Source organism: Hermetia illucens, chromosome 4, assembly GCF_905115235.1.
Source record: "Hermetia illucens chromosome 4, iHerIll2.2.curated.20191125, whole genome shotgun sequence".
In the NCBI taxonomy this organism is placed as follows: Eukaryota; Metazoa; Arthropoda; class Insecta; order Diptera; family Stratiomyidae; genus Hermetia; species Hermetia illucens.
The window spans coordinates 52,186,614-52,213,332 of NC_051852.1; the positions used below are offsets into that span (position 1 = coordinate 52,186,614).

Sequence of the window (26,719 nt, forward strand, 5' to 3'; positions counted from 1 at the left end):
ATAGGTTACGGTGGGCGGGTCACTTAATCGGTATGGATGAGGATGATCCAGCCCGGAAAGTCTATAATGGTAATATCTATGGTAGAAAAAGAGGTGGAGCGATGGCGTAGGCCAGGACGCCAGACGGCTTTTATAGATATCGAATTAGTGGACCTTGACGCAAAACCGGGATGGGCTATGACCCTGCTTGAGAAGGTCTAAGGTAGAGCAGAAACTCATTGCCAGAAAGTATTTCAATTCATCTCAACGAAAAAAACGGTTCTATTTTCCTAGCGTTTATTAAATTTTTTACTATATTTAACCCACAATTTCTGCTCCTGTAGCAGATCAAGTAGGCTGTTAATTAGCCTTCAAAATATTTCATATAGAATGGAATTAGATTCGACTAGTATCATTTCAGTTTCATTTTCTGCAATTTGAACCAAGATGACTGGTCGTGGAAAAGGTGGAAAAGGATTGGGCAAGGGTGGTGCCAAGCGTCACCGTAAGGTTCTCCGAGACAACATTCAAGGTATAACGAAACCCGCTATTCGTCGATTGGCTCGCCGAGGTGGCGTGAAACGAATCTCAGGTCGTGGCGTGGCGTGGCGTTCTGAAGGCGTTCTTGGAAAATATTATCCGTGATGCTGTAACTTACACCGAACACGCCAAGCGGAAAACAGTCACTGCTATGGACATTGTTTACGCTTTGAAGCGTCAAGGAAGGACCTTGTATGGTTTTGGAGGTTAATTGAAAACAACAGTAGACGTGAAAGTGATCATGGGCAATGCTTCAAATCGGAATCAATATAAACATAATGCAAACACCAAAGATGCTTTTCAGAACCAATAATAGTTTCAATAAAGTGTAATTTTGAGTTGTAAGCCATTTAGCGCAATAAAGAAAGATTTTGTTAGAAGTAGGGGTTTGGTTCAAGATATATGAAACGGTACCACGTTAGAAATGACACTGTGAACCTTCCTTATCTCGTTTGCAATGAAGTAATTGGTCGCAGAGGTATTAGCTTTTATGCCATTTTTATCTAACACAAATGAAACCACAATAACGGACCGAAATAAATGAGCGTTGTTGACCACAACTTTAGTAGATGGGATCTAGACAATTAGCCCGTGGGCTTAGTATGACAGTCCCAGGAAACTAATTTTAGCTAAGGCATTGAAAGGAGATGATTCACATTTATTTGTGCTTTCTCGCAACAACATTTACTTTATTATATGTGTTCGCTCTCAGCATCACAGCTTATGGTACATGTTATTTTCTGAATCTAGTCAGTGATATTGGCTATGCTTTCTTCTCTGACTTCTTTGGGAGAAGAACGGCTTGAATATTGGGCAGAACCCCTCCTTGTGCAATGGTGACTCCTGCAAGTAACTTGTTCAACTCTTCGTCATTACGAATCGCTAGTTGTAGGTGTCGGGGGATGATTCTAGTTTTCTTGTTATCGCGGGCTGCATTCCCAGCCAATTCGAGCACTTCGGCTGCTAGATACTCCATTACTGCAGCAAGATATACAGGAGCTCCAGCACCAACCCTCTCAGCATAATTTCCTTTTTTCAGTAAGCGATGAATACGACCAACGGGAAATTGAAGTCCAGCACGATTTGATCGAGACTTGGCCTTCTGTTTTACCTTTCCTCCTTTACCACGTCCCGACATGGCTCAATCCGTAAACTTTGCTAGAAATTGAGGATAATGATCAACAGAAAGGAAAGCGTTGTTCTGTTCCGATTTAAAACGTTTGTGAACTTCAAAAATGTTCCAATTTTGCAAACGATTGCTAGGTTGCTACACGTCGAAAAAAGAGAATAAGTTTGTATGTTAGGTAGGGTCTCAGTCAACTAAATAGTCAAATAATAGACCCACCTCATTCGTAGAAGTAACCATTTTAACAATTGTAGGATGTATTTTGTAATGATAAATAAATAAAGAGCAGGAGGAAAAGGATCTAAATTCTGTCCGTCATTGACTCGGGGTTGAGAATACGCTTAAATTATTCCCTGCTTCTCATAAAAGATGACTAAAAGGGATAGGAATTTATGGGCAGGCAACCTGCAAATTTCAAAATTTCCTTACGACAACAGCGCGACGGATATGACGGATGGCTTCAGTTTCTCGATCCCCACAGAATATTCTCTTTCTCCAGTTTGAGCAAAAGTTCAGCCGATGTAACCTTGATATTCTGGGCCTAAATAAGATGGGGAGACTCTATACAGTATTCCTCACCCTTTATGTCATTGTGTTTTTGAGAGCCTAGTGGTAACAGGTTGATGACGACTACCGCAAGGCGCACTCTCATGATTTGGGGGCCAGTTTCTGATAAGATGTTGACTGTGAAATTCCAGTCCTTAAGCATAACAATTGTACAGTGCAGCGCGCCAACGGAGATTTCAGATATAGAGGAGAACGTCTATGAGAATTTGGCGGCCATCAAAAGTACCTTTATTTCCAACGTGCGTGAAATTATCGGCCACGTTCTATAAGGAAGGATCTATCAGTAGATCTGATTGACTATGAAAACGCAAACCGATGAGTGTAAGAAGATAATAGCTTTGTTGACGGGATGCAGTTCTATTACATGCAAAGGTACAAGAAATACAGATGGCCTATTGGTAAATTTATAAGAATGCGAACCGTGAAGCACAGGAAACGATTGCTGTCACTCGGGCGGTCCATTAGAAAGCTCTTTACAATAAAGTGAACACTCGATCTGTATCGACTTGTCAAGATTTCGGAATCGTCGATGCTCATAGAGGGGGCCAAAAATTCTTCGAAGGATTGTTCTCCGCCTTCTTCTCCGCCAAGAGGTCGCAATTTTTCTTGCTAAGAACCCAAGTTTCCGAGGAATATATCAGGACTGATAAGATCATTATCTTGTACAGTAAGAGCTTTCACCCTATGGTGAGACGTTTCGAGCGGAACATTTGTAAGCTGAACTAGGTTCTACAGGCTGCCAACAACCGTGCGCGGAATTCACCGTCATAGCTGTTATCGGTTATGATTTTCGACCCCAGATAGGAGAAATTATCAACGGTCTGAAAGTTTTAGTCTCCTATCTTTATTCTTGCCGTTTGACCAGTGCGGTTTGATGTTGTTGGTTGGTTGGTTTTTGGTGGTGACGTTGCTACCATATATTTTGTTTTGCTTTCATTGATGTGCAGCCCAAGATCTCGCGCCGCCTGCTCGATCTGGATAAAGGCAGTTTGTATGTCTCGGATCGTTCCGGCCAGTAGTTGGGTGGACTTGAAGAGGATCGTACCTCTTGCATTTACCTCAGCATTACGGATCACTTTCTCGAGGGCCAGGTTAAAGAGAACGCATGATAGGGCATCCCCTTGTCGTAGACCATTCTTGATGTCGAATGGTCTTGAGAGTGATCCTGCTACTTTTATCTGGTCTCGCCCATTGGTCAGGATCAGCCTAGTCAGTCTTATCAATTTCGTCGGGACACCGGATTCTCTCATGGCCGTGTACAGTTCTACCCTCGCTATGCTACCGTAGACGGCTTTAAAGTCGATGAAAAGATGGTGGTTGGGATTCCAACAGTTTTTCCATCGTTTGCCGCAGAGAGAAAATCTGATCTGTTGCTGATTTGCCTGGAGTGAAGCCTCTTTGGTATGGGCCAATGATGTTCTGGACGTATGGGGCTATCCTGCCTAGCAAGATAGCGGAGAATATCTTATAGATGGTACTCAGCAACGTGATACCTCTATAGTTACTGCATTGTGTGATATCTCCGTTTTTATGTATGAGACAGATAATGCCTCTTTGCCAGTAGTCAAGCATTGATTCGCTGTCCCACACTTTGAACACAAGTTGATGAACCACTTGGTGTAATTAGTCGCCTTCATATTTAACCAATTCGGCTGTAATTCCATCGGCTCCTGGCGATTTATGATTTGATGAGAATGCAACATTACTCTCATCTGATTGTCAGGGGGGATTTTGGGTGGTGTTGTTATTCGAGCTCGGAGCACCATGCCAACGAGATAGTGATTCGAGTCTATATTAACCCCCTGACATTCATCAAGACTGAGAGGTGACGGCGTTCGATCAACACGTGGTCAATTTGGTTGAAAGTGGTCCCGTCTGGGGAGGCCTACGTATGTTTGTGGACCGCTTTCCGCGCAAACCAGGTACTTTCAACAACCATTTCGTACGACCCTGCTAATTGAATAGTCCGCAGTCCGTTATCATTTGTTTTTTCGTGTAAGCTATGGGAGCCAACGTATCGCCTGAATACGGGCTCCTTCCCTACTTGGCTGTTAAAATCCCCAAGTATGATTTTCATATCATACTTGGGACAGGTTTCGAGGATCTAGTCGACTGCCTCGTAGAAGGTATCCTTCTCCGACTCTGCAGTCTCCTCTGTAGGGGCGTGAACGTTAATGAGCCTCATATTTCCAAATTTTCCTCGCAAGCGCAGAGTGCATAGCTGTTCGCTTATATTTTCAAAGTCAACAACAGCAGGTTTCATTTTTTTGCTGACTAAGAAACCTACTCCGAACACATGGTTTATTAGATGGCCACTATAATATATGGTGTAGCGACTCTTCTTCTGGAAACCAGTCCCGGTCCAACGCATCTCCTGCAACGCTGTTATATCAGCCCCATATTGGGACAAGGTATCGGCTAGTTGCCCACCAACTCTCTGCACAGGGAGCGCACTTTCCATGAGAAAATGCGCAAATCGTTATTCCTTTGTCGTTACCGGGTTCGTCGTTGTATTATCCGTTCAATCCGAGGCTCCTTTTGTAGCTTCGTAATAAGCTGTTTTCTGTGTAGGGTTGTGACCCCTACCAAAGCCCCAACCTGGAGGACCAATTGGTACAATTTGTCCCGTTTTCAAGCGCGGGAGACTCGCCTTCATCGTTTTCCTTCTGCAGCTTTTCGGAGCTCGAGGTGGAGATAGGGTTTGGTAGTAGAGCTGTTGGTGTTGGTTCAGCAGGCGTTTCCCAGGTTTTATGCTCCATCCACGTTTTGCCCTGAGACCTATACTACTCTTTGACAACCGGCGGATAGACGGCCAGAATATTTCGAGCACATTTCAACGGAAGAATTTATTGATCTTCCACATCCACAAGCATTGCCGACATTTGCAGCAATTCCACCTGTCAGCGCCACTGTATCTGATCTGTATTTGCCAAAAGCCGAAACGAACGCACACAGCATATTGAGCACTTCTGTTGCGTTAATGACAAGAACGATATTTTGCTTACTGACCATCGAGTCGCGACAAATAGATGGCGAGAATATTTCGAGTAGATTTCAACTGAAGAATTTGTTCATCTTCCACTTCCACAATCATTACCAACATTTGGATCAATTCCACCTGTCACCGCAGCTCCCACGTACTCGAGGAGGGCGATCAGACCCGAGTCTGCAAGGAACTCATCTGAAGTGGCTCTGCCACGAAGCCTCACCGGAGGTTATCTGGTACCATGGGAACCGGGATGGCCCTCTGAGGGCATATGCTCCAGGAGAATTCCTGGAGGATGTGCTCTCGGCCCGGTTATTTGCGGTTGGCCCCCAAGTGGGAGTTTCATGGTGGTTGTGGTTATGCCTACATCGCGGGCAGAGCTCTCCGGAGCTCACGCGTGGAGTTGCGTTTTACAACTCGGGCGCCGTACTCCTTAGTTGCGGCAGAGGTGTTAGATAGGCCTCGCATCCACTGGTATGAATGCTGAGCCTGCACTCAGTATAAACCAGGACCGCTGTGCTTGCATGGCGGGGCTCTGATTGTAGTCCCAAAATCAATCCGTGTCCGAAGAGGACCGTGGGATTAAGCCTTCATGGCAGGTACTCACGTTAAACCCCCCAGGACTTTCGTGTCACCGCAGCTGGTGCTCAGAGATGGCGGTGAGGAAGAGGGGGCGGCAACCCTGTCGGCCAAACTAAAACCAAGTGGCCGAGGAGAACCTCCATAGTGGTGGCACCGGGAGACGCTGTACTCACTTTGGTTTGCCGGCCGTGATGCAGTAGACGAATGCTCCAAAGGCCTAATTAGGGCGATCAGGCTCGAGTCTGCACGGGGACTCATCTGAAGTGGCAAATTGGTCATGAAACCTTACCAGGGGTATACTGGTATCATGGGAACCGGGAAAGCCCCTGGACTCTCATACTTTGGGTGAACTCCCGTTGTATGTGAGCACAGCTCGGTTATTTGCGGTTGGCCCCCCTAGTGGGAGTTTCATGGTGGTTGTGGTTGTGCTCAAGCGAGAAGAGACCTTCGGGCCTCGGCGTGGTGTTGCGTTTCAACACGGGTGCCGTACTCCTTATTTCGGTAGAGATTTAGGTAATTCTTGCATCCACCAGTATGAATGCTAAGCCATGCACTTGGTATACGCTGTTGCCGTTGTTGCTTGTCTCAGCGGGGCTCTGATTGTGATCACAAAATCAATCCGTGTCCTAGGAAGTTTCAAGTGTGAAGTATGGCGTTTCAAAGATCTTGAATTGTCTTTATCTGCATCCTACGTACGTGGTAACTTCGAATAACTCGGAATATTTTCAGTTGAATTGACGTCAGGACTGTGTGGAGGCGAATCTAAAGTATGAGTGCCTTAGCTTTGTAAGAACGTTGACACCTAAAAGTTCTTGATTTTCTACATATATACATGTATATTTTTTATGTACTGGATAAGGGTAACTTATTTTCTTAAATCTTTGGTGCTAATGACTGCAATGTTACTTACCATTACCGCAGTATGTGCTGGGAGCTTATAGTGTCGGAAAGTGAACTGAAGTTTTTTTCCGGAATCGGTTTATAACTATTCTCAGTTATGCTCCAGTTTGCAATGGCGAGGTTCATTAAATCACGCCTGCTAAAGCAACCCCACACCTTTACTCCAGTTTGTTGGAGAGCTTTTAATTATTGACATACGTTCTATGAATAATAAATGTGTAAATAAATTTACACTCATTAGAAAAGATGATTCGATCTTATTGCTCCTCTCTCGCTTAACCCGATTCGCAAATTAACTCTTTTTAACAGATCTGTGCCCATAAAGTCCGCATTTTCGTAATCGACGGCGTACAGAACGCACAGAAATTTGTACATTTTCAAACGAAGCAAACCCTTCCTTTAAATCATGAAGATGAAGTACTCAATCTTCCCTTAGCGAAGTTATTCTAGGTCGTCCCGATCTGCCTTTGCGCCCAGGATCTCACTTTCGCCGATGCTCTTACAGTAATGTTACCACTATCAAGGGAGAATAAGGAATCCTACGTGCAATGTTAGAGTAACTCATGTTTTCGTTGGTTAACGCGTTTATCACGGGTTTTTTCCATTGTGCGCATATGTAATAAGTAATTAGAGTATTCTCCGTTCATTTTAAGACCAAACAAAGTTAAATCCTTCTGCTACCACCTAGCGCTCTAACCGCTAAGCCGTCCGGACAGCTAGTCTTTTTACGGGGAATAAAAGGGATCGTAGCATTCTAGCTCGTTGAATAGAGATTACGTAAAATGCAACACTACAACGGCTCTGTCAAGTGTCAATAAGAATGATTTTAAAAAGTTCGTTCAACACTAGAATAAGCCTTAGTGCCAATGGAAAGTATAACGAAGGAGATTAATGTCATTTTTGCCAAGAAATAAATAAACATAAAAGGTGTGCACGCCGCTGAAAATTTTAAAATTATAACAATTCAATGATTACTATTCTTTATTATGCTTTTTCTAACATTAACTGACTAATCGCTATACATACATATGTAATTATTTTTGATTTGTATTCAAGTTGAAATGGAATATTGCTGCTGCAGCTCTACCTCCTTACTAAGTCCTGTGAGGGGTAAACTGGTTGTATTTTTCAGAGGGACGATATGCCCATTGAGAACAAAGTTCATCTGATGTTGTTTGGTTGTATCCATTTCTACAGGATTTTTAAAAATATTAATCTTATTACTAGAAGTTTTCTATTTAAATTCTAACTAATACTGGAAAGTATTAATGCTCAGTCTACGGGAGAATTGTCAGGTTACTATTTGGTTATCTAGTAAAAAAGACAACAAACACTAGACAAAACGAACAGTTGAACTAAAAGTACATGCGCTCCTATAAGTAAATTAAAAATTAAATCAACAAAAATGGCATTTGGCATACGTAAATCTAAAAGCAATAATATATTGCAGGATTGGGCAAAGGATGGATCAATACTTCTGCGAATTGAATGTCCTTTGAAAGAACCCAATTAGACCTTCAATTGGCACCCGGAATGCTTCCTTCAGTAAATTTCGGGCCACCAGACCAATGGACGCGACTTTTACACCGAGTCGTACTGAATCATCTCCAGCTACTTCGTTACTATCGGTAATATCAATCGATCGTGCACGAGGGGCGCCAATTAAAAATCGTTTGTTTGCTACGCTAGCGAAAAACTTATCATTCGGTGGAACATAGATTTCGGAAGTTTGGAAGACATGCGAACAATCATTTGTAAAGGAATAGTTAATCGGATCTAGTTCAGACCTTTGCCAAACTGAGCAGGGGCTTCGTTCTCGGAAGCAAATCACCTGGACCACGTTGAAGAAAACCGCTCCAATTGTGTTGGCTGTCTCTGCAAATAAATGCAAATATTATTATTATTCAGATTACTTGGGTAAGTAACAAAGAATTGCTAAAAGGCAATATTTAAACATATATTTTTCCATTTGAATTTCTGTTCCAAGCAACAAGTTAAACATAAGGCTAACGTACATACTGAATTTGCATAAAATATGGCACTTAATTCCATGATATAATTAAATGAGGTTTTGAATGAAATAAAATCTTATGAAAACCGTTCCTAAGTGAAATCTCAGCTTCAAAAAAAATTCTATTCCGATATGAGCTAAAATAAGGTTAAGAATATAATATTGCTATATTTTTTAAAGAGCCTGCCAAACCCCTAAAGTTTATTCTAGGATTACATAATTCTTATGCAAACCATAATATGAGGCGCATCACTGAAATGTTTGGTGGAAATCTTACTTCAATTGACGAAGTAGGTTAAAGTTCTCCTTTCACTAAATTTAGTGTACCCTAAGATATTACATATTGTCTATTGTTCCCACTAGATGGAAAGATAGGTCTTGAAATGCAATTAAATTCATTCTAATTTGGAAAGCCGCTATATAAGCAGATACCTATAGAATTACACTACTAGCTTTTAATCAATCGTCGTCCACTAGCGGTCTGCTTAACCCTTTTGGTTCAATTCAGCCGCCATCCCGAGTGCCACACCGTTAATGACACTATAATGAATGCTGCCACTGTGATCAACAGTAATCATGGATCGGAAAAGTGAAAATCTTGCCGATCGTCATATACGAGGAAGAAAATGAGCTACCCGCCAATGTTTCTGATCACTTGGAAGCGCTCCTAAGCAAATTTACCATTAAGAAGAGGTGTGAAAGCACAAAGATGATACTCAACTCAATTAATAAGTTTGCGGATATCAGGAAATTACCCACGAGAAGGGAAAGGACTTCTTCTCCTACATAACGAAATGCATGAAGCCTGCAAATGTAGTCATTAGAGGTCTACCCAGGCTGCATTTTCACGTGGACGTCATGGAAACAGACTGTTCTATTGGAGACCACTGACGACGATAGAGAGTAAGCAACGAGATGTTCCCTTCGAGAAGACCGTGCGTTCAATATCTGGCTTGTCACCTTTTAGCTTCAGTGCGGTGAAGCCCGCGTGTGTCAAAACCCTTCTGAACACGCTCATAAAATTCGAATATGTTCGAAACGAGCAAGTATTTGAAAACTCCCAATGAACATGCACGAAATACCTCACTTCGTATGCTCCGGATCCTCCTGCATTGACCACATCAAAATATTATGGATCATTCTGGAACAGTGCGCGGAGTTTAGAAATTCACCTGCTCTTCGGCGATTTCGAGAGTGTGAACAGGTTGTGTATTTGGAGCGCTCTACGCAGAAGGGGCATTCCGGAGAAACACAAATCTCAGAGGAATCTTGTCACCGATATTATTTCTCTTTATTATTTGCAACGTTCTTCATGTTGCCTTGTCCGGAGGATGTGGAGAAGTTCAATGGACTGTAGCATCTTTTCTTAAACACCTCGACTACGCTGATGACATCTGTTTGTTGAACTTTGGCCAAATGGCTCTGGATTTGGAAAAAAGGCAGATAAAATTAGACTGAAGATAAATACCAACAAAACTAGAATTCTAAATCTGACGGGTCATCACACCATCCTTATCTGCATTAATGGGCACAACATCGAAGGTCGATCAATCAATATATCTGGGAAGCGTGGTTGCTGTCGACAATGGCACCGAACTGGATGTTGCCCGACGCATTAACACCGCTAGATACGCTGTGTAAAATCTGGAAACGTAGTTATCTCAATACCAAAATTAAGTTGAATGTTTTTTCTGTGTTGCTACTGGGGAGGAGCACATGGAAGGTGAATCGCACTGTCACTCGAAGATTCCACGCCTTCGTCAATACCTGTCTGCGTGGTATATTCTTAGCACGTGGGTCTGGCCTAACACCCGTACGCGACGTGATCCGAAGACGAAAGTGGCAATGTATAGGTCATGTGTTAAGGAGGAGCCAAAATTTCTGGTGAAAATTTCTACACTGGAATCCACTCTCCCAAAATGGCCGACGAGTGGGTCGCTCCAAGAACATTTGGCTCAGAACAATAGAGGAGGAGTGCGGACATCTTGGTAAGTCCCGGGGGGAATGTAAGTGCGTTTCGGGCAACCGCGAGCATGATGCGTAGGTGTGGTTGACCCACTATCCAATCATATATAAGTAAAAAGGCCCACGAACCCTCTTCCCCAACTGGACCAAGGGGCAACCAACCTAAGGATAGACTGAGGGCAACATCCAAAGGTCCACATCACAACGATGATGAGTTTCAACGCAAAGTGTGCCAAAATGTATTGCTATATCCCCGAATTCCACAAATACTTCAAGCAGTGATGGGTTGGTTTTCAACCACAGAGATATAAGTATAGATGTATAATGGAAAACAAAACAAATCTAGAGTAGAGCCTACTAGACCAGACTATTACCGGACAGGAATCTTCAGACTATAGCACAGGCTGCAAGGATGACCGTTTTTTTTCATCTCCATGTATAGCTCAACTCTAAGATCGATGGTTTTTAGCGCCTTATGGAAATTTTGCGGGACTAATCCTGTCGTTGAAATTACCACTGGGATTACTTCGATCTTTTTTTATACTCCAAGTCTGCTTCATATCGTCCTCCAAAAGGCACCAGTTCTAGATTTTTTCTTGATGGTTTTTCAATAGTGTTCCGGTCAAATGGTATGGCTACGTAGATTATGAAGCACGTTCCTTCTTCCTTGAGAAACAGAACCAGATCAAGTTTATTGCCACTAACACTGTGTTCATGGGGAATATTGTGGTCCCACAATAGTTCGACCCGATCATTTTCCCAGATTCTCTGTGGAGTATACTTATAATAACGACGGTAATTTGCCACTAAGTTATGCTGTAACGCAAGATTTCATGGAGAATCTTGTGGACGGAGCTTTAACGACTGGAGTATTCAGTACTATTGAATATTCTGCACGCTGATGTTATGTATTGGATGGTCTCCTATTTATAGTTAGTGGGGAGTCATGAAGAATGTACCGTTTACAGTTTTTTGTCGGGAGCAAAGCGTTTTGAATCCAAGTGAGGAAAGCTTCGGTCTTATAAAATAGTACATCTGCCAACTATTTATTGGAGGCTTCGATGTCAATGTCTGGCAACAACAAATCTCTGATATGACCTCCATGATTGGATTTTGCTTTCCAAACGTCGACCTCCTGTTGGAGTAAAATTACATTCGACATGGGATGACATTCTCTGCTTCTCAAGTTCAAAGGCGACAAATTATTATCTGCCGTAACAGTAGCCTAATGTAATTGGTTAGAGGATTGTTTCTCACAGAAAAAACCCACTCACTCACTTGATTGTGGTGTAATATTTTTAAATCAAGTATCCCCTTCCATCCACTATATCGTACCGAACGAACATAGAAGGGCGGGAATGGTGAAGGTGTTGATTGCCATGATTTTATTATTTCCGAAGAACTCAGCTTTCAGCTGCTTCTGAGAAAAGTAAACAGCGTATACAGCATGTTCACACTAAGACGCCCAATGTTAGGAGTGAGTTGCGGCAAACAAAGCGGCCTTCGCGGCGGCCGATCGAAATTTTGACAGATGAGATGACGCACATCTATGATAGATCCGATTATTTCTCTGATTGGCACGTGAAAAACGCCGAAAGAGGAATCGTTTAGCAGGTAACAACGACGATGGAAACGGGCGGAGACTCACAGTATCAAGGTTGGGACGCAGAGAGCGCATGATGAGATAAACTATGATTTTACGCTGTTTTTCACGGGACAAGGCGGATACCGTAAATACCTTTTTACGTTTAAAGTGGACAGCTCACTTAACTGTCCCAGCTGCGGGGGTATTCCGAAGAACTCGTTTTCTTTCATTGTTCTAGATTCACAGGGGAAAGGAAGAGTCTAGAAGAGATATTGGGAGGAACAGTAGCACCTTAAGGTTTTTTTAGAAAATGTTTGTCTTGCGGGCAAACTAGAATGCAGGGACCTACGTGGTTTGGTGGACTCAGAGGCAGAGGGTTGTAAATGCAATCGATGGACGAAGGGAGAGACTAGAGCTATATTCCCACCGCAACGTAAACCGATGCATTGGTTCCGCGGGGATGACAATAGGAGTTAAGGGGTGGTTTTAGTGGAGAATTGTAGCCTCCGGCGAAAAAATATAGACAGGTAGAAGAACAGCCAAATAGTGAATCGAAACAGATAAACAGTGGAGCTATGATAATGAAGATTTTCGGCCGATAGCGAGATGAAGGCGGGCTTAGAAAACTATTTTAAAGAGAAGAGTCCAACGCAACATCTTCGTCTCCATTAACGCAAGACGACGTTTATTGTGTTTTATTGTCGGCCACTACGGAGTACCATAGAAGACGACAGGACGGACAACATTGCGATCACAAAGAACGCAAGTTTTCGACCGTCACTTCAACCAGGTTGCACTAATGCGTGAATCAATTTCATAGGGTAGTTCTCCATTGGCTGATAGCATTGACCCGAGATTTAAATCCCTCAGTTGTGTGCAGGTCACCGCCATTGACAATGATATTGCCTGTTTCATGGGGATCAGTCGTCAAAAATTTAGTTTTGTTCAGATTCAATCGTAATCGCAATAATAATATTCTTCGTACTGTTTCATTTTTTGTTTGTTTTGTTCTCTAATAATTAGTCATATCTTACTACAATACAGGAGCAGCCAATCGACTCTAGGCAGTAGCGAACATTATTGCAAATAAGGGGGGTAGGTACAAGGTAAATAACTGGCGCGTCTGTCGATGACGGCCAAATGACCTACATATCTATGTTTCCCCATCCCACACTTTACATACACGACGATAATACTACAGTAAACGCTTGATATTTTTCACGCGGAAGTGATTGAAGAACGCTGAACATGCGCAATGTTTTCCTTCACCATACAGATTCAAGTAAAGTGCCGGGAGATGAATCGCCTGTATGTAGTCTTCGTGCTTAATGTTGATTTTATCATCTCACTATTGGAGTTAATTCGAATCCATAACGATACCAACAGTTATTAAATTAAAGAACCACGATATTGATTTCATGATTCTTAATAAGTTTCTTTCGACTATGGACTAGAAGTTTCCATTGCAGAATCCGTCACATAATCAGCATAATCAGACTTAACATTTTACAATATGCTAAATAATTTCCATCTCTTTCTCATTTCTCTTTCGCATCCTAGCTAGCGGTAATATCCTGCTTAGTTCACTGGGGAAATTTGTGATTCCCTTCGAGCTTTATGTTTCATACCTAATGCCGGCTACACACGTTTGACACTTGCCGCAAACTCTAAACCTACAAATGTTTGGCTTGATTTTGGAGACCAAATATCGCCATCCACACGTTTACCACACGTTTACAAGTGCGTTAGTGTTTTTTGAGCAAGCGGAGAAATTCTCTTTGTTTTGTCCAGTAGAGGTTTGGCAGACATGTGGATCCGGCATAAAGCAAATTTAATTCGATGAGCGTATATCCAATATTTGCCGGCATCCCGGGCTCATTTTTGCGGTGGAAGTTAGAGCTGTTCTCGTCACAAATCTGTAACTCCCTCTCCTTACCTGCACGCAATTTCACTGTTGTGAAATATTCCGGTGTTATTTCCAGTTCCTTGCGTATAAGTCTCTGTTTAATTATTCTTTCTCTGTCTCCGTTCCTATTTTTCCCTTCTTTGATTTGGCTGAATTCGCGAGTTCTTTGGATACAAGACAAGATGTCTGTGTAATCTGTACCGACTTCTGCGAAGCTTCCTGCCTTCGTGAAAATCAGACCGTGTAGCTATATAGCAAAGAAAATAGAATATTCTTCAACGTATGTCTCTTGGCGCCTTTTTACCCTCATTAGGGTTCTTCGCTTTCCCATCGGTGACGCAAACTTTTTTCCTTTTCATAAAATATTATTTTGCCTTCTTTATTTGTTCCTTGGTGAGCCTTTCCTCTATATTATCCTCATAGTACTCTCCACTAACTAAATGCTAGGAGTACTTCTCTCAAGTGCATTTGCATGTTTTCGATATTCTTTTAATTTTCAAGACCAAAGAGATGCTTCAGAGAATAATTTGTGGAAATGTTTTTCACATAAAACTGAATTGTGCGTAACGAGCTTCTACTGTATATATTCTTTTTCGCAAAGGACGCACAAGTGTTGTTAATTTTCATTTAGATAGTTGTCAAATTTCGGAAATATTTAATTACCTGTATTTAGAGATTGCAAACATCTGCGAAAACGTGCATCACAATCACAGTGGGACCGAGTGAAACGTCCTGTGTTACAAAGTCCCTTACGGCACTCACCCGGAGCTAGTGTATTTGGACAAAAATCATGTTCGCGGCAGCAGCGATCCTCTTCGACATAGTGGCCTAAATCATTAAAATCAGTTGCGATAGATCCTGCAATTGAACTATTTTCATTAAACAGAAATTATATGAAATACACATTTCGCATCCCACCTGGGCCACACCATTTCGTTCCAGGATAAATAAAACCCAATCCGCCTTGTTGCTTCTCATCCAACCTACTGGAATCATGACACACTGCCTCTAATGCTAGAACCGAATCTCTGGGTACTTGACGGATACGACGTTGGTCAGCTGCAAGTAGCATTCGCTGTATATCGCCTCTAGGGAAGGAATTTCACCGTAATGATCATGCAAACCTTCAAAATGTCAACTCACTTATCCTTATATAGGGTGCAAAATGGAAATTTAGACGAAAGTGCGATCATCCGGGACATGGCGAAGTCAGCAATGAGTACCGCTGAACTTTCCACTCTGTTCGACGATAGAAGGACCAACAGCATCCAAATGGTCAATGCCCCCGACACTTTTCCCAGAATCTGAAATGAAGCAAAATACAATAAGAATTAGCCCTTGGAGATCACAGTTCATTCGAAATGGATCAATATTTACGTTCCGTAATTTCGACTTCAAAATCTTAGTTAATTGTATTATACATATTTATGTAGATGGCATATGGAAAAAAATAAAGGCTTCATGGTAAATAATTCATATTCTGCAGACCAGATAAGACGGCACCGGGAAAGTGAAATCCGTCACGTTTATTCCAATTTATGAAAGTTTATTTTCATTCCGTGTATGAAACTTATAGTTGTGGTTAGCATCATTGAAGTCGAGGAAGCAATAAAACAAATGAAATCGGGGATAGCAAGAGGACCTGACAATATTGCATTTGAGCTCTGGAAAGCGAAGAGTTAGGACCCAACGCTGTGACTCAATGATTTTTCAGTCGGGTTATTCAGAAGGGTAGAACACCATCTGACTGGCAAAGAAACACGACCATTCCAAGAAAACTAGTTCAGTAGAACGTTCAAATTACCGTCGAATCCAGTTGATGTCTTATACCATCATATCTTGCATAACCGCATAACATAACCGTGAATGAAGTCAGGTTTGTCAAGAACTGCGGAACTATTGACGCAATACACGCTGTGCGGTTACTCACGGAGAAAAAGCGTGAGAAGCATGGCCCTCATTTCTGCATCGAGAGAAGACGTTGATCGTGCGCCACATGAACTCCTCTGGTATGCTTTAAGCAACACTTAGTGCCAGGAGAACTCATCAAGCTTTCTACCCCCTCCTCTTTGTTCTTGTTAGGGACACTGTTGCAAGTTTAGCGCTCTATACTCTGCTGTATGCAGATGATGTTCTCTCTCTCTCGTCTAACAGCAAAAGTGATCTCAAGCAGCTTGACCAGAAATGGAATGACTGCTGAATAAAACTGAATTTTTGTCGACCGATTCGTATGAAACAGGCACTATCGCTGTCAACGAGAGTGACCTGTACAGAACTGCGCGATTGAAATATCTCGGGTCAATTCTATCAGCCAATGAAGAACTGCGCTATGAAATTGCCTCACGCACTAGCGCAACCTGGATGAAGTTTCATTCCACAACTGGGGTCCTTCTTCTTTGATCCTATCCGAAATGAGGATATCCGCAATCGATGTGGGGTTGTATCGATCGTGAAAAAAATGTGAGAGAGGCGTCTTCGATGATATGGTCACGTAATTCGCTCTAATGAAAGTTCACTTGCCAAGATTGGCCTGAACATCGAAGTCGACAGTAAGCAAACAAAAGGCCGAGCTAGACAACGGTGGCTTGATACGTTTGATGGTGATTTGAAAGCGTCATGACTACATCCAGATCAGACCTTTGATGAACAAAAGGTTGCTTATTTTGAATGTAGTGTTTTTCAAAAGGCCATGTAGGAATTGCTGAATGGATACGAATGTTGAATGGTATTTCTACTCGGTAAAATCTAAATAATTTATGAATAGACGCATTTGAAATTTGTGCATATGTATGAATATCCTGTCTTCAAGGCGATTTTATGAGGGTACAACTGAACGATTATCGGGTACAGGATCAGGCCGGAGTGCTCAAAAAATAATCGCTTTAAGTCTTTACGCAACCTTCTTTATGCAGATGATGTTTTCCTGGTATCTCATAGCAAAAATCTCGAGCAATTTGTTCAAAAATGGATATAAGGTGGTCATCCCGTGTGTCGGATCCGCGGAATCGAATTTTTGTTGACATCAATTGTAGAATATATGGGCAATGTAATTTTTTTCATATTTGGAGTCGTTCGGAAATTATAGTGTTAGACACGTAATAAGTCACATGCCGGATTTATGACGGTCGCCATAATAAAGAGCGTATTTAGGCTGTACATGTGTTTCTTCAAGAAACCTAAGTTTTATGGACTAGGTATAGCAGATTAATGATCAGTTAAGATTTAATGGCTAAAAATCACATTCTACTTTTTAAATTGCGTTTTTCGCGAAACTGCATATTGAAAATCTGCTAGCATCATAGCCCAAAATCTATCCAACGAAATTCTTTGAAATTTTCACGAGTTATTCAGAACATATTTCTACGGTCCGCAAACTAGGATAATTGCGGTTCATTCAGTAGTTTTTTTTTATTCATTAAAGAAGCCTTAGAAAAACACCAATACTCACACAAAAAAGTTCAACACGCGTCAAAAATTTAGCTCTTAATATTTTTTAATAATCCTAGTTTGCGTTTGCCGTTTACCTTTTTTCTTTAAGATGATCGCAGCGCCCTCCAGCATAGCAGCAGAAAAACACCTGTTTTTGCAGATGGTTGTATAAATTGCTCTGTATTTCAATAATGAACTATGCTATCGAACTGGAAAAATTATCACGCATGCTCAATAAATATATGGTGAAAAATTCGTATTTGTATCTTTGTCCAGTTCTTCACAAAAAATTTCAAAAAAAAGCGGAAAAAAACGGCTTTCACACGGGATGACCGCCTTAAATATATCAGGTCAATGCTATCATGGATAACTGCCCTATGAAATTACTTCACGCATTAGTGCAACCTGGATGAAGTAGCGATCCACAACTGGCGTTTTTTGTGATGGACATATCAACGAACGTCTTAAATCTAAAATTTATCGCAATGTCGTCCGTCCTGTCGCCTTCTATAGTCCTGAGTGTTGGCCGACTGTAAAAGACAATGAACGGCGTCTTGCGGTGATGCAGATGGAGATATTATGTTGGACTAATGGCGTGACACGCCATGATTACATCCCAAATGAGGATATCTGCTACCGATATGGGGTTGCATCGATAGAGGAAAAATTGCGAGTGAGGCGTCTTCGATGGTATGGTCATGTAATTCGCGCTATCGAAAATTCACTCGCCAGGATTGGTCTGAACATTGAAGTCGATGGTAACCCACCAAAAGCCCGGCTGAAACAACGGTGGCTTGATAAGCTGGATGGTGATTTGAAGGCCTCTCCCCTATATCCTTTAATAAAATAAAATGGCGCAACCGATCACGACAAACCGACCCCGTTTGTGAACGGAACAAAGGCTAAAGAAATGAGGGAGGTGAACGTGAATAAACCGTAGAAAAAGGAAAACGATTAATTTTCGAATTAGGAGCTATATTATCACTTCAAAACCAGTTATCAGGTACCCAGTGATGGGGATTAGCAGAAAGGTCAATTTCATAAAAGTTTGTGTTAAAATTGCAGAAAGGCGTAAAATAACTGAATTACCCGTCGCCAAAGGGCTTTGTTCTTATCTCTTATGAGGGACATCAGTCGATGCGATAATCGAAAGAAGATACCGGTAGGATGATTTGCAGGATGGTCACTGGACCTAAACACTGACTTCCCGTATTGACAAAGCGGGCAGACAATAAATCTATTTGAGTAAAGTTTTGTTTTACTACTTGAAAAAAAGAGTTCTGAAAAGACCGTCAAAACAACTAACATAGCACTCCAGAAGTAGACGCCCATGTCGGATACCAATCGATTCAGCTGAAAATGAGTACCTGAGTTAAACCAGGTTAACAATCTCGGGCGAGCGCAATGCTCACCATATTGCCTCCTATAGGGCACTGTTATCTTGTAGTGTACCGTTATGGTCTTGAATTAAATGTTCTATTAGTTGAATTTGTTCTTATTTTGGTCATTTTTTTCTTCCGTGTTAATTTCCGTCTCGTTTCCGAGAGAGCAAAACTTCTAAAAAATTCGATGATTGGGATGAAGGAATTAACACACCTATTAACGGGTGTATCATGTATTTTGGCATTAACTTCAGGCGTTTATTTGATTGCATAAACAAACACACAAATGTAAACCAATGCACTAGTCACACTTAACTGTACTCCTACTGAACTGTCAAACTCAAATTGTGCAGTTAGATCCATTCAAAATGTCGTACAAGCTCGATTTACGGAAATCTGTCGCCAACATGTTTGGCGGACTAAGTTCTAGTGAAATTCTTGAAATGTTCAAAGACAAGCCAATCTCTCGCAGAACAATTTTCCGTGTTCTGAAGGATTGTCGCGATGGTAAAGATCCCGAAAACAAAAAGCAATGCGGTGGTCCATCCAAATTAGGTGCCAGAACAGTCATAAGTCTGCTATCAAGTGCGAAAAACAAGGTTGGTCAATCAACACGCAAATTTGGTGTTTCGAAAGATACAGTCCATCGTATTTTGAAGAAAAACAACGTAATTTATCGTAAACGTCGACGAGCACCAAAATATACACAACAACAACTCGAAAAAATACCAAAATGCTGCCGTGCACTTCGTGACAAACACTTTGCGAATGGAAAATCCATAATTTTGGATGATGAATTGTACTTCACATTCTCGCATCACGAATTGAGTGGCAACGACGGCTTTTATACTGACAACATTGAAGCAACAGCAGATGATGTTAAATATGCCGGCAAATCAAAATTTGAACCAAAGGTGTTGGTGTGGGCAGCCATTTCATCGAAGGGTGTTTCAGAGCCTTTGATTCGATCAAACAAATCAGAAGCGATCAATGCTGACATTTATATCGGCCAATGCTTGCCAAAATTGAAGCAATTCATCGAAAAACATCATGGTCGTGACGAAATAATGTTTTGGCCGGACCTTGCAAGCTGTCATTATGCAAAAAAAAACATTGAATTGGCTGACTGAGCAAAATATACCATTTGTGCCGAAAAAGGACAATCCCTCAAACGTACCTCAGGCACGTCCAATCGAAAATTTTTGGGCAGTTCTCAAGCGTATGGTCTACGTCGGTGGCTGGGAGGCTCGAAACGAGCAACATTTGATTGGTCGATTCAAGAGAAAGTTGAAGGAAATCGATCCATCGGTCCGCCAAAACCTGATTCGGAATATTCGCTCCACACTACGAAAAATCGAGGACCATGGTCCATTAAGTGTACTGTAAATGTATTTTTCGACGAATCATGAACAGAATAAAGTACGATTAAAAGGATTTTTCAAATCGATTGTTTGTTTTCGAATGACATGCTTTTGAAGTTAGTGCCAAAATACATGATACACCCGTTAGATAAATGGCAGTGACGGCACATGCATTTCAGTAGCTTCCCTCTAGAAATGTTTCCCACCGTAACTCCAAATCCATGAGGATATTGCGAGTAGAAAGTATTATAATTAGATGGACTAGTCGTTCAACAAAATCCGAGTGTCTCTTCGTGTGTAGAGATTTTGGAAATGGTGTGACAACCATCATCAGGCGCAGTCTACGTATAGTATAATTTGAACGAACCAAGTCAACTTATATTTTACGTTTATTGTGGTGTCACAAGTTTAGAGCGGAATCCTACAAAGTACAATCACGGACTCCATAACACCTTATCATCACAACATGACATCCTTATCTATTTCCCGCAGGTGAATCATGTCCCCGAGATTTGTAGTATTTTTCCAGTCATTCGCTTCCACAGCATCTTAGATCGAATAATTGGGTATAAGAAGAATGACTTTACACTTTCGGGTGTTTCAATTCAACCGAAGGGAAGAACAACTTAAAGAAGAGGTTGGTCGCATCATGTAAGTATAGTTAGTGAATTTATTCCTAAGAGTGTATATACATATATGTGGCGTCCTCGTAATGACTATAAAATAACCCTTGTAAATTCAGAAACAAAATACACATCATTTAGCAGATTCAAGAGCATCTATATAGTATTGACAAATCCTTTTAATCAGGTAATTGCTGATCCAGATGTGTATCTACTATCTTTCCTTGACGGCAGGTTACTTTCAACCTGTCCCAGTCTGCCCTGTTGCACAATAATGTTTCAAATTTCTTATCGAAATGAAACTTCATTTTCATACTAGGCAGCTGTCCATCTAATTGATACCCCCGTATACTCTGCCCTTCTTTCGGGCATCTCTATGATACCATGAAGAGAAGAGTACCTCTGCGCTCTCATCGTCCCAATAGTACACATACAAGCCAGTCTATGAAGTTTATGTAACTCCCTGACTGTTGTACTGCCCAGATTATCACTGCATAAGTGAGCATTATTGTTATTATTGCTGTATATATGAGTATATCCCCACTTATTCCTTGTTACGGACCTGAAAATTATACAAGGTCCGGCAGTTTTCCCTAGTTATGTTTCGTGCGTCTTCTAGAGTAGCTTGACCTCTGTTTCTTGTCTATACCATGCACCCTCATGGTTCTCAAGTGATTATGCATATGCTTTCTAATGAATGCTAATTATAGCTCGTTTTTTTCACCATAATGCCGCAGGAATTTGTTATCGGATTCACAACGAGCGAAGTAGCTGCCCATTGTAGGGTAAGAGCCATGCCATAGTTGACGTGATGCGATAAACTGCTTAACTGAGCGGCTTGAAAATGTTCTAAGTGTTTATGGTTTCCAATGATCTTTTAGCACACGGTGATGGTTTTCGCTATTCATTTTGTTCGAAACTACCGCTAGCATTGCCTTGCCGTATTCGCTAACAGCTGGCGAAACTACTAATGATCCCCCACCTAAGTTCCCGCAGGCACATCGTTATCTGTAGCGATAATCAAGCTGCATTGAGGGGGTTGAGCAGCCCTTTGATTACTTCAAAAATCGTTCAGGAATGTAGAAATCGTTTGAACTCTGTTTCTAGATTCAATACGGTGAAACTACTCTGGGTACCCGGCCATTGTGGTGTAGAGGGAAATAAAATGTCGGATGCTTTAGCAAAAGAGGGTTCAATCTCCCCCATGCCGGACCGCAACCAGCGATTGGGGTGTCAGTAGCATTGATTTATGCTGCTATCAAAAACTGGGAACAAGCTAATGTCAAGTGGTGAGCCTTAATGTTGGTAAATACACCAAATTTTCCCTTTCAGAACTAAGCGAAGTTGATCCTGTCGAAAAGCAGGAAGACTTGCAGAAGTATTGTGGGCATTCTGACTAGCCATAATTCACTAGCTGGGCATATGTTCAGAATAGGAATTGTCCAAGATGATACGTGTCCATCCTGTAATGAAGAAGCGGAATTCGCGTATAGGTATTTACTAACAAGCTTCTTACTTCAATTCACTTTGAATTGATTACTGAATCTGAAGAAGCCCTGAAATCGTCTAAAGACAACTTATCATCTATGCAGTAGCTGTACATAACATAACATAACAAGTGTTTTCTTCAGCAAAATTAATCTGAATATGGTGTTTCTGCTGAAGACAGTGAGAAAGAATTAGAGCACGAAGTTGTGAATATCTTAAAAATTAATCATGTGTGCAATATACCAAACCAGTTTTCTAGGCTCGTTGTTGGTTTGATTCACCTTCTATATGAGAGCAGATACATATGTGAAACATGGCTTATTGTCGAAATTTACATTAAACGAGCTAACTTCCTATTTTTAAAGACATCACCGCCCAGTTCACTCAGGATATCGGCACGCAGTTAAATTGGGATAAATGGCGGATCCAGACAATGTATACAACTAATATGTACTAAACCGATTATCAAATCTAAGTTGCAAGGGGAACTTGAGCGGCATTTGGATGTCTCCCTAAAAACTGGGCTATTTGAGAAAAATAAAGTTTTGTCAATTAACATCTTTTCCATTCCCTTCCTTTTATACACTTAGATTTGGAGTCTGTCAACTACCTTTAACAGTTTATTGATAGACTCTCATCAATGCCACTCCCCTGACAGACAGAAAGTATGTACATAGAAGGACGGAAATGGCAAAGGTGTTAATTGTCACAATTGTCGCGATTTTATTTTTTCAAATAACATGCGCAATATATTTCTGCAGCATTAACTTGCCGCGCTCATTGCCAAAAGTGTTTACGATTATCGGGAATGCAACTAAGCTACAAACGCTTTCAAATCTTAGTAGCGTGACCTCGTATATCATTAATGTAGTGCGGGTTATCAGATAGCGCCTTTGCCCTGTTAACTTGATAAGATAAAAATATGCTAGTACATGGTCTTCAAAAAATCGAGCACGTATTATGGAAACTATTATACCTCATATGATTGGGGAAAGAAAGGAAAGGGTCTTCTCGCATTAGAAAATCGAAACTTATAAACGTAATTTCCTGGCGATTTCCTTATTTTATTCAAAAGTGTAAGCTGTTAATCGGTAATATATGGAGCTCCTTTCCGTTGTAATACGAAACTAGTCGGGAAACCGGAAGCTTGACGCTTCAGGTATAAAAGGTTTTGTGTTTCCCTATGTGAGGAGCATAACGTCGTTCTCCATTGGCTTATAACATTGGCCCGAGATATTGAAATAGCTGCTCTGGGCAGGTTACTGCCATTGCCAAAACTGAGTGATTTAAATATCTCGAAGGGCAGGTTACTGCCATTGCCAGAACTCAGCGATTTAAATGTCTCGAGTCAATGCTATCAGCCAATGAAGAACTGCGTAATGAAACTGTTTACGCATTAACGCAACCTGGATGAAGTGGCAGTCCCCAACTGGTGTTCTTTGTGATCGACGTATCAGCGCACGTCCCAAATCTAAAATTTACTGCAATGTCGTCCGTCTGCCGCTCTCTATAGTCCTGAGTGTTGGCCGACTATAAAGGACAATGAACAACGTCTTGCGGTAATGGGGACGAAGATGTTGCATTGCAATGATGGCGTGACACGTTTTGATCACGTCTGAAATGAGAATATCCGCGATCGATATGGGTTTGCACCGATCGTGGAAAAACAGCGAGAAAGGCGTTTTCGATGGTGTGGTCACGTAATTCACGCTAACGAGAATTCAATAACCAGTATTGGTCAGAACATCTAAGTCAATGGTAAGACGATCAACGGTCAAATACGGCCAAAACAATGGTGGCTTGATACACTGGATTGGGATTTAAAGGTCTCGCGATTACATCCTAATCAGGCATTTGATAAAATAAAATGACGACACCGATCATGACGAGCCAACCTCGCTTGCAAACTGAAGGCTGAAGAAAAAGATCTGAGGAGCGACGAGTGCGCGACAGCTGTGTCACATAGCTAAAAATTCCATTGCCCTCTATTTTCTAGAAAGCGATTTAAATAAATCATTTGATAGAAACCCCTGTATTGATAATACGCATACGCATACGTTTCACACACTGAGTTTAATATTATTAGCAAATGCCAATGCCGGAATACTGGAAGCTCGCGCTTCGGGTATAGAGGTTTTGTGTTCGTCTTATGTAAGAAATTTCAACGCACATTTTTCTATCCGTATATAGCTACAAATCCAGCATATTCCTTCATATTTTTCCAAACTACGAGACATACGTAGCCATAGATATTACGCTCACTCTAAACAAACAAACTGCCTATTTCCGAATACTGTACACATATATTCACGTATATAAATTGATCGTACCCATATTTCCGATTTACTTCTTATATCTATTTGAATTAGGCACTACCCGCAAAGTTCATTAGTACGCATATATTGTGTTATATACCTACATACACACATGTCTGGTTGACAAATAACTAACAAGTCGGGAAACCGGAAGCTGGGCGCTTCAGGTATGAAAGGTTTTGTTTGCTTCTTCTGTGAGTATATTTGAGTGTAGAACTATCCGTTAAGAATATGCATTTAGCATATCAGATTTAGTACTTCGGGTGGTAAAGACAATTTTGAGCTACTGTAACTTTGTTACTAATAGTATGATTTTTATCAAACTTGGGGATAATATTCATATTATATTTTATATTACTACCAACTTTTATAATTCTGAGATAAATTTAAGGGGGTTTTACTCAATTTTCCCAAAAATATGGTAATATACTATTATTAACTTAATTTGAGCAGCTATCCATGTGGAGAGTATTTTGAGGCCTGAGCACCGTATAGAGGCAGCTTCATGATTTTTTCAGATTTTTCGGTTGGGTAGTTTCTGAGAATGGGTCCGTTAAAGAAATGATCACTTTGCACCCCTCCCACTCCCCGCCTTTTTAACAAATCTCAAAACTAAGACCGGCTTCAAAAAGTAATAATCGAGACGTTTCATTTGATACCCCACATGACTATATTTCGTGAAAAAAAAATTTTACACACCCCTTTTGCATGTAAGGGGACCCCCCCTAAATCTCTGTATCTGTATGTCTGGGAGTCTACAGGTTCCACCTTCTCACCAAATTTCGTGTCAATCGGTATAGCCGTTTCTGAGAAAAGTGCCTGTGACAGACAGACAGACAGCGCAGAAGTTGTTGGCGGCCGGAAAAGTTCGGATTGGATGGGTTGTCTGCCGGTTAAGAGAACAGACTTCACTAAAGAGGTGCTTTAAATGCCTCATTTTTAGGCACTTCGCGAAGGTATGCACCAGCAGCATTGATCGATCCGATCGATGCAGAAGGTGTGGGGAGAAGGGCCATATTGCTAGGGAGTGCAATAGGGACCCCAAATGCCTATTGTGCGAGGTGAAAGAGGAACAAGATAACCGGCATATTGCCGGAAGTAGTAAATGTCCGGACTTTAGGAAGGCGCTCATTGCAATAAGAAAATGAGGTTTATTCAAATAAACAGTTTTGATTTTGGCTAACGACGGTGCTGTAAACACTTTCCAGAAAGGGAGGTCAGGCTCGGTTGTAGACCTGACCTTTGTCAGTCCTTCGCTGGCGCGTGGTATGTCCTGGTGCGTCAGCGAACGCTACACCCACAGCGATCACCAGGCAATCTTCTTTGAGACATGTGTCGAGCCTCAGGACAAAGGACTATCATGCCCGAAACCGAAGAAGATTTCAGGCTGGTCTGCAAAATCTTTGAATGAGCAGACATTCATACAGGTGTGGTTAGATCAATCTGATAAAGCAGGCGCCTCTACGGAAAGAGCCGTCCATCTGGCTTAATGCATCGCCAAACCATGTGACGCGTCCATGCCTAGACGGTGCTCATTCCCCAGTAGAAGACCAGTATTGATGGAATGATGAACTGACCGGTCTTCGATCAGCCTGCCACCGAGCCAGAAGAGCGGATCAGAGGGCGGTAGGTAGAGTCGATCAAGGGCAGAAAGAGTGCGCCTACAAGGCAGCCCGCAAAACCCTCAAGCTCGCCATCCAGCGAAGTAAGAGGAAATGCTTTAAGGAGTTCTGCTCAGAAGCGAACGTAAACCCGTGGGGAAGAGCTTATGGAATCGTGATGGGACGATTCAGAGGCCGTTCATCTCAGCAGATCACGTGTCCCACCCTCTTGCTGAAAATCATCTAGGGGTTATTCCCCCAGCAAGAGGAGAGCAGCGACACATTCCAACCACCTCTGAATGTGACGGCAATCCCGCCAGTCACCAGAGACGAACTGCTGGAGATCTGCGGCAGAATAGGAGACAATAAAGCG

General features: G+C 41.7%; 2 protein-coding genes and 1 pseudogene across 2 annotated transcripts in view; 1 reads left to right on the top strand and 2 right to left on the bottom strand.

Annotated features, from left to right (window-relative positions):
* The first annotated feature begins 353 nt into the window (after window positions 1-353).
* LOC119654946 lies at window positions 354-877 on the top strand (annotated as a pseudogene).
* A 293-nt stretch (window positions 878-1,170) lies between these two features.
* LOC119655070 (histone H2A-like) lies at window positions 1,171-1,792 on the bottom strand. Its single transcript, XM_038060766.1, has one exon. The coding sequence runs from the start codon at window positions 1,655-1,657 to the stop codon at window positions 1,283-1,285; it is 375 nt and encodes a 124-aa protein (XP_037916694.1). The 5' UTR covers window positions 1,658-1,792; the 3' UTR covers window positions 1,171-1,282.
* A 5,851-nt stretch (window positions 1,793-7,643) lies between these two features.
* Window positions 7,644-26,719, bottom strand: part of LOC119654587 (phospholipase A(2)-like) — a 79,988-nt gene continuing 60,912 nt past the window's right edge. Inside the window, exons 2-6 of the mRNA XM_038060046.1 lie at window positions 15,291-15,451; window positions 15,066-15,235; window positions 14,811-15,005; window positions 8,468-8,555; window positions 7,644-7,871 (exon numbers count right to left, since the gene is read on the bottom strand). Coding sequence (XP_037915974.1) covers window positions 7,775-7,871; window positions 8,468-8,555; window positions 14,811-15,005; window positions 15,066-15,235; window positions 15,291-15,451 — 711 coding nt within the window. The 3' untranslated portion in view covers window positions 7,644-7,774. The remainder of the gene's footprint in view (window positions 7,872-8,467; window positions 8,556-14,810; window positions 15,006-15,065; window positions 15,236-15,290; window positions 15,452-26,719) is intronic.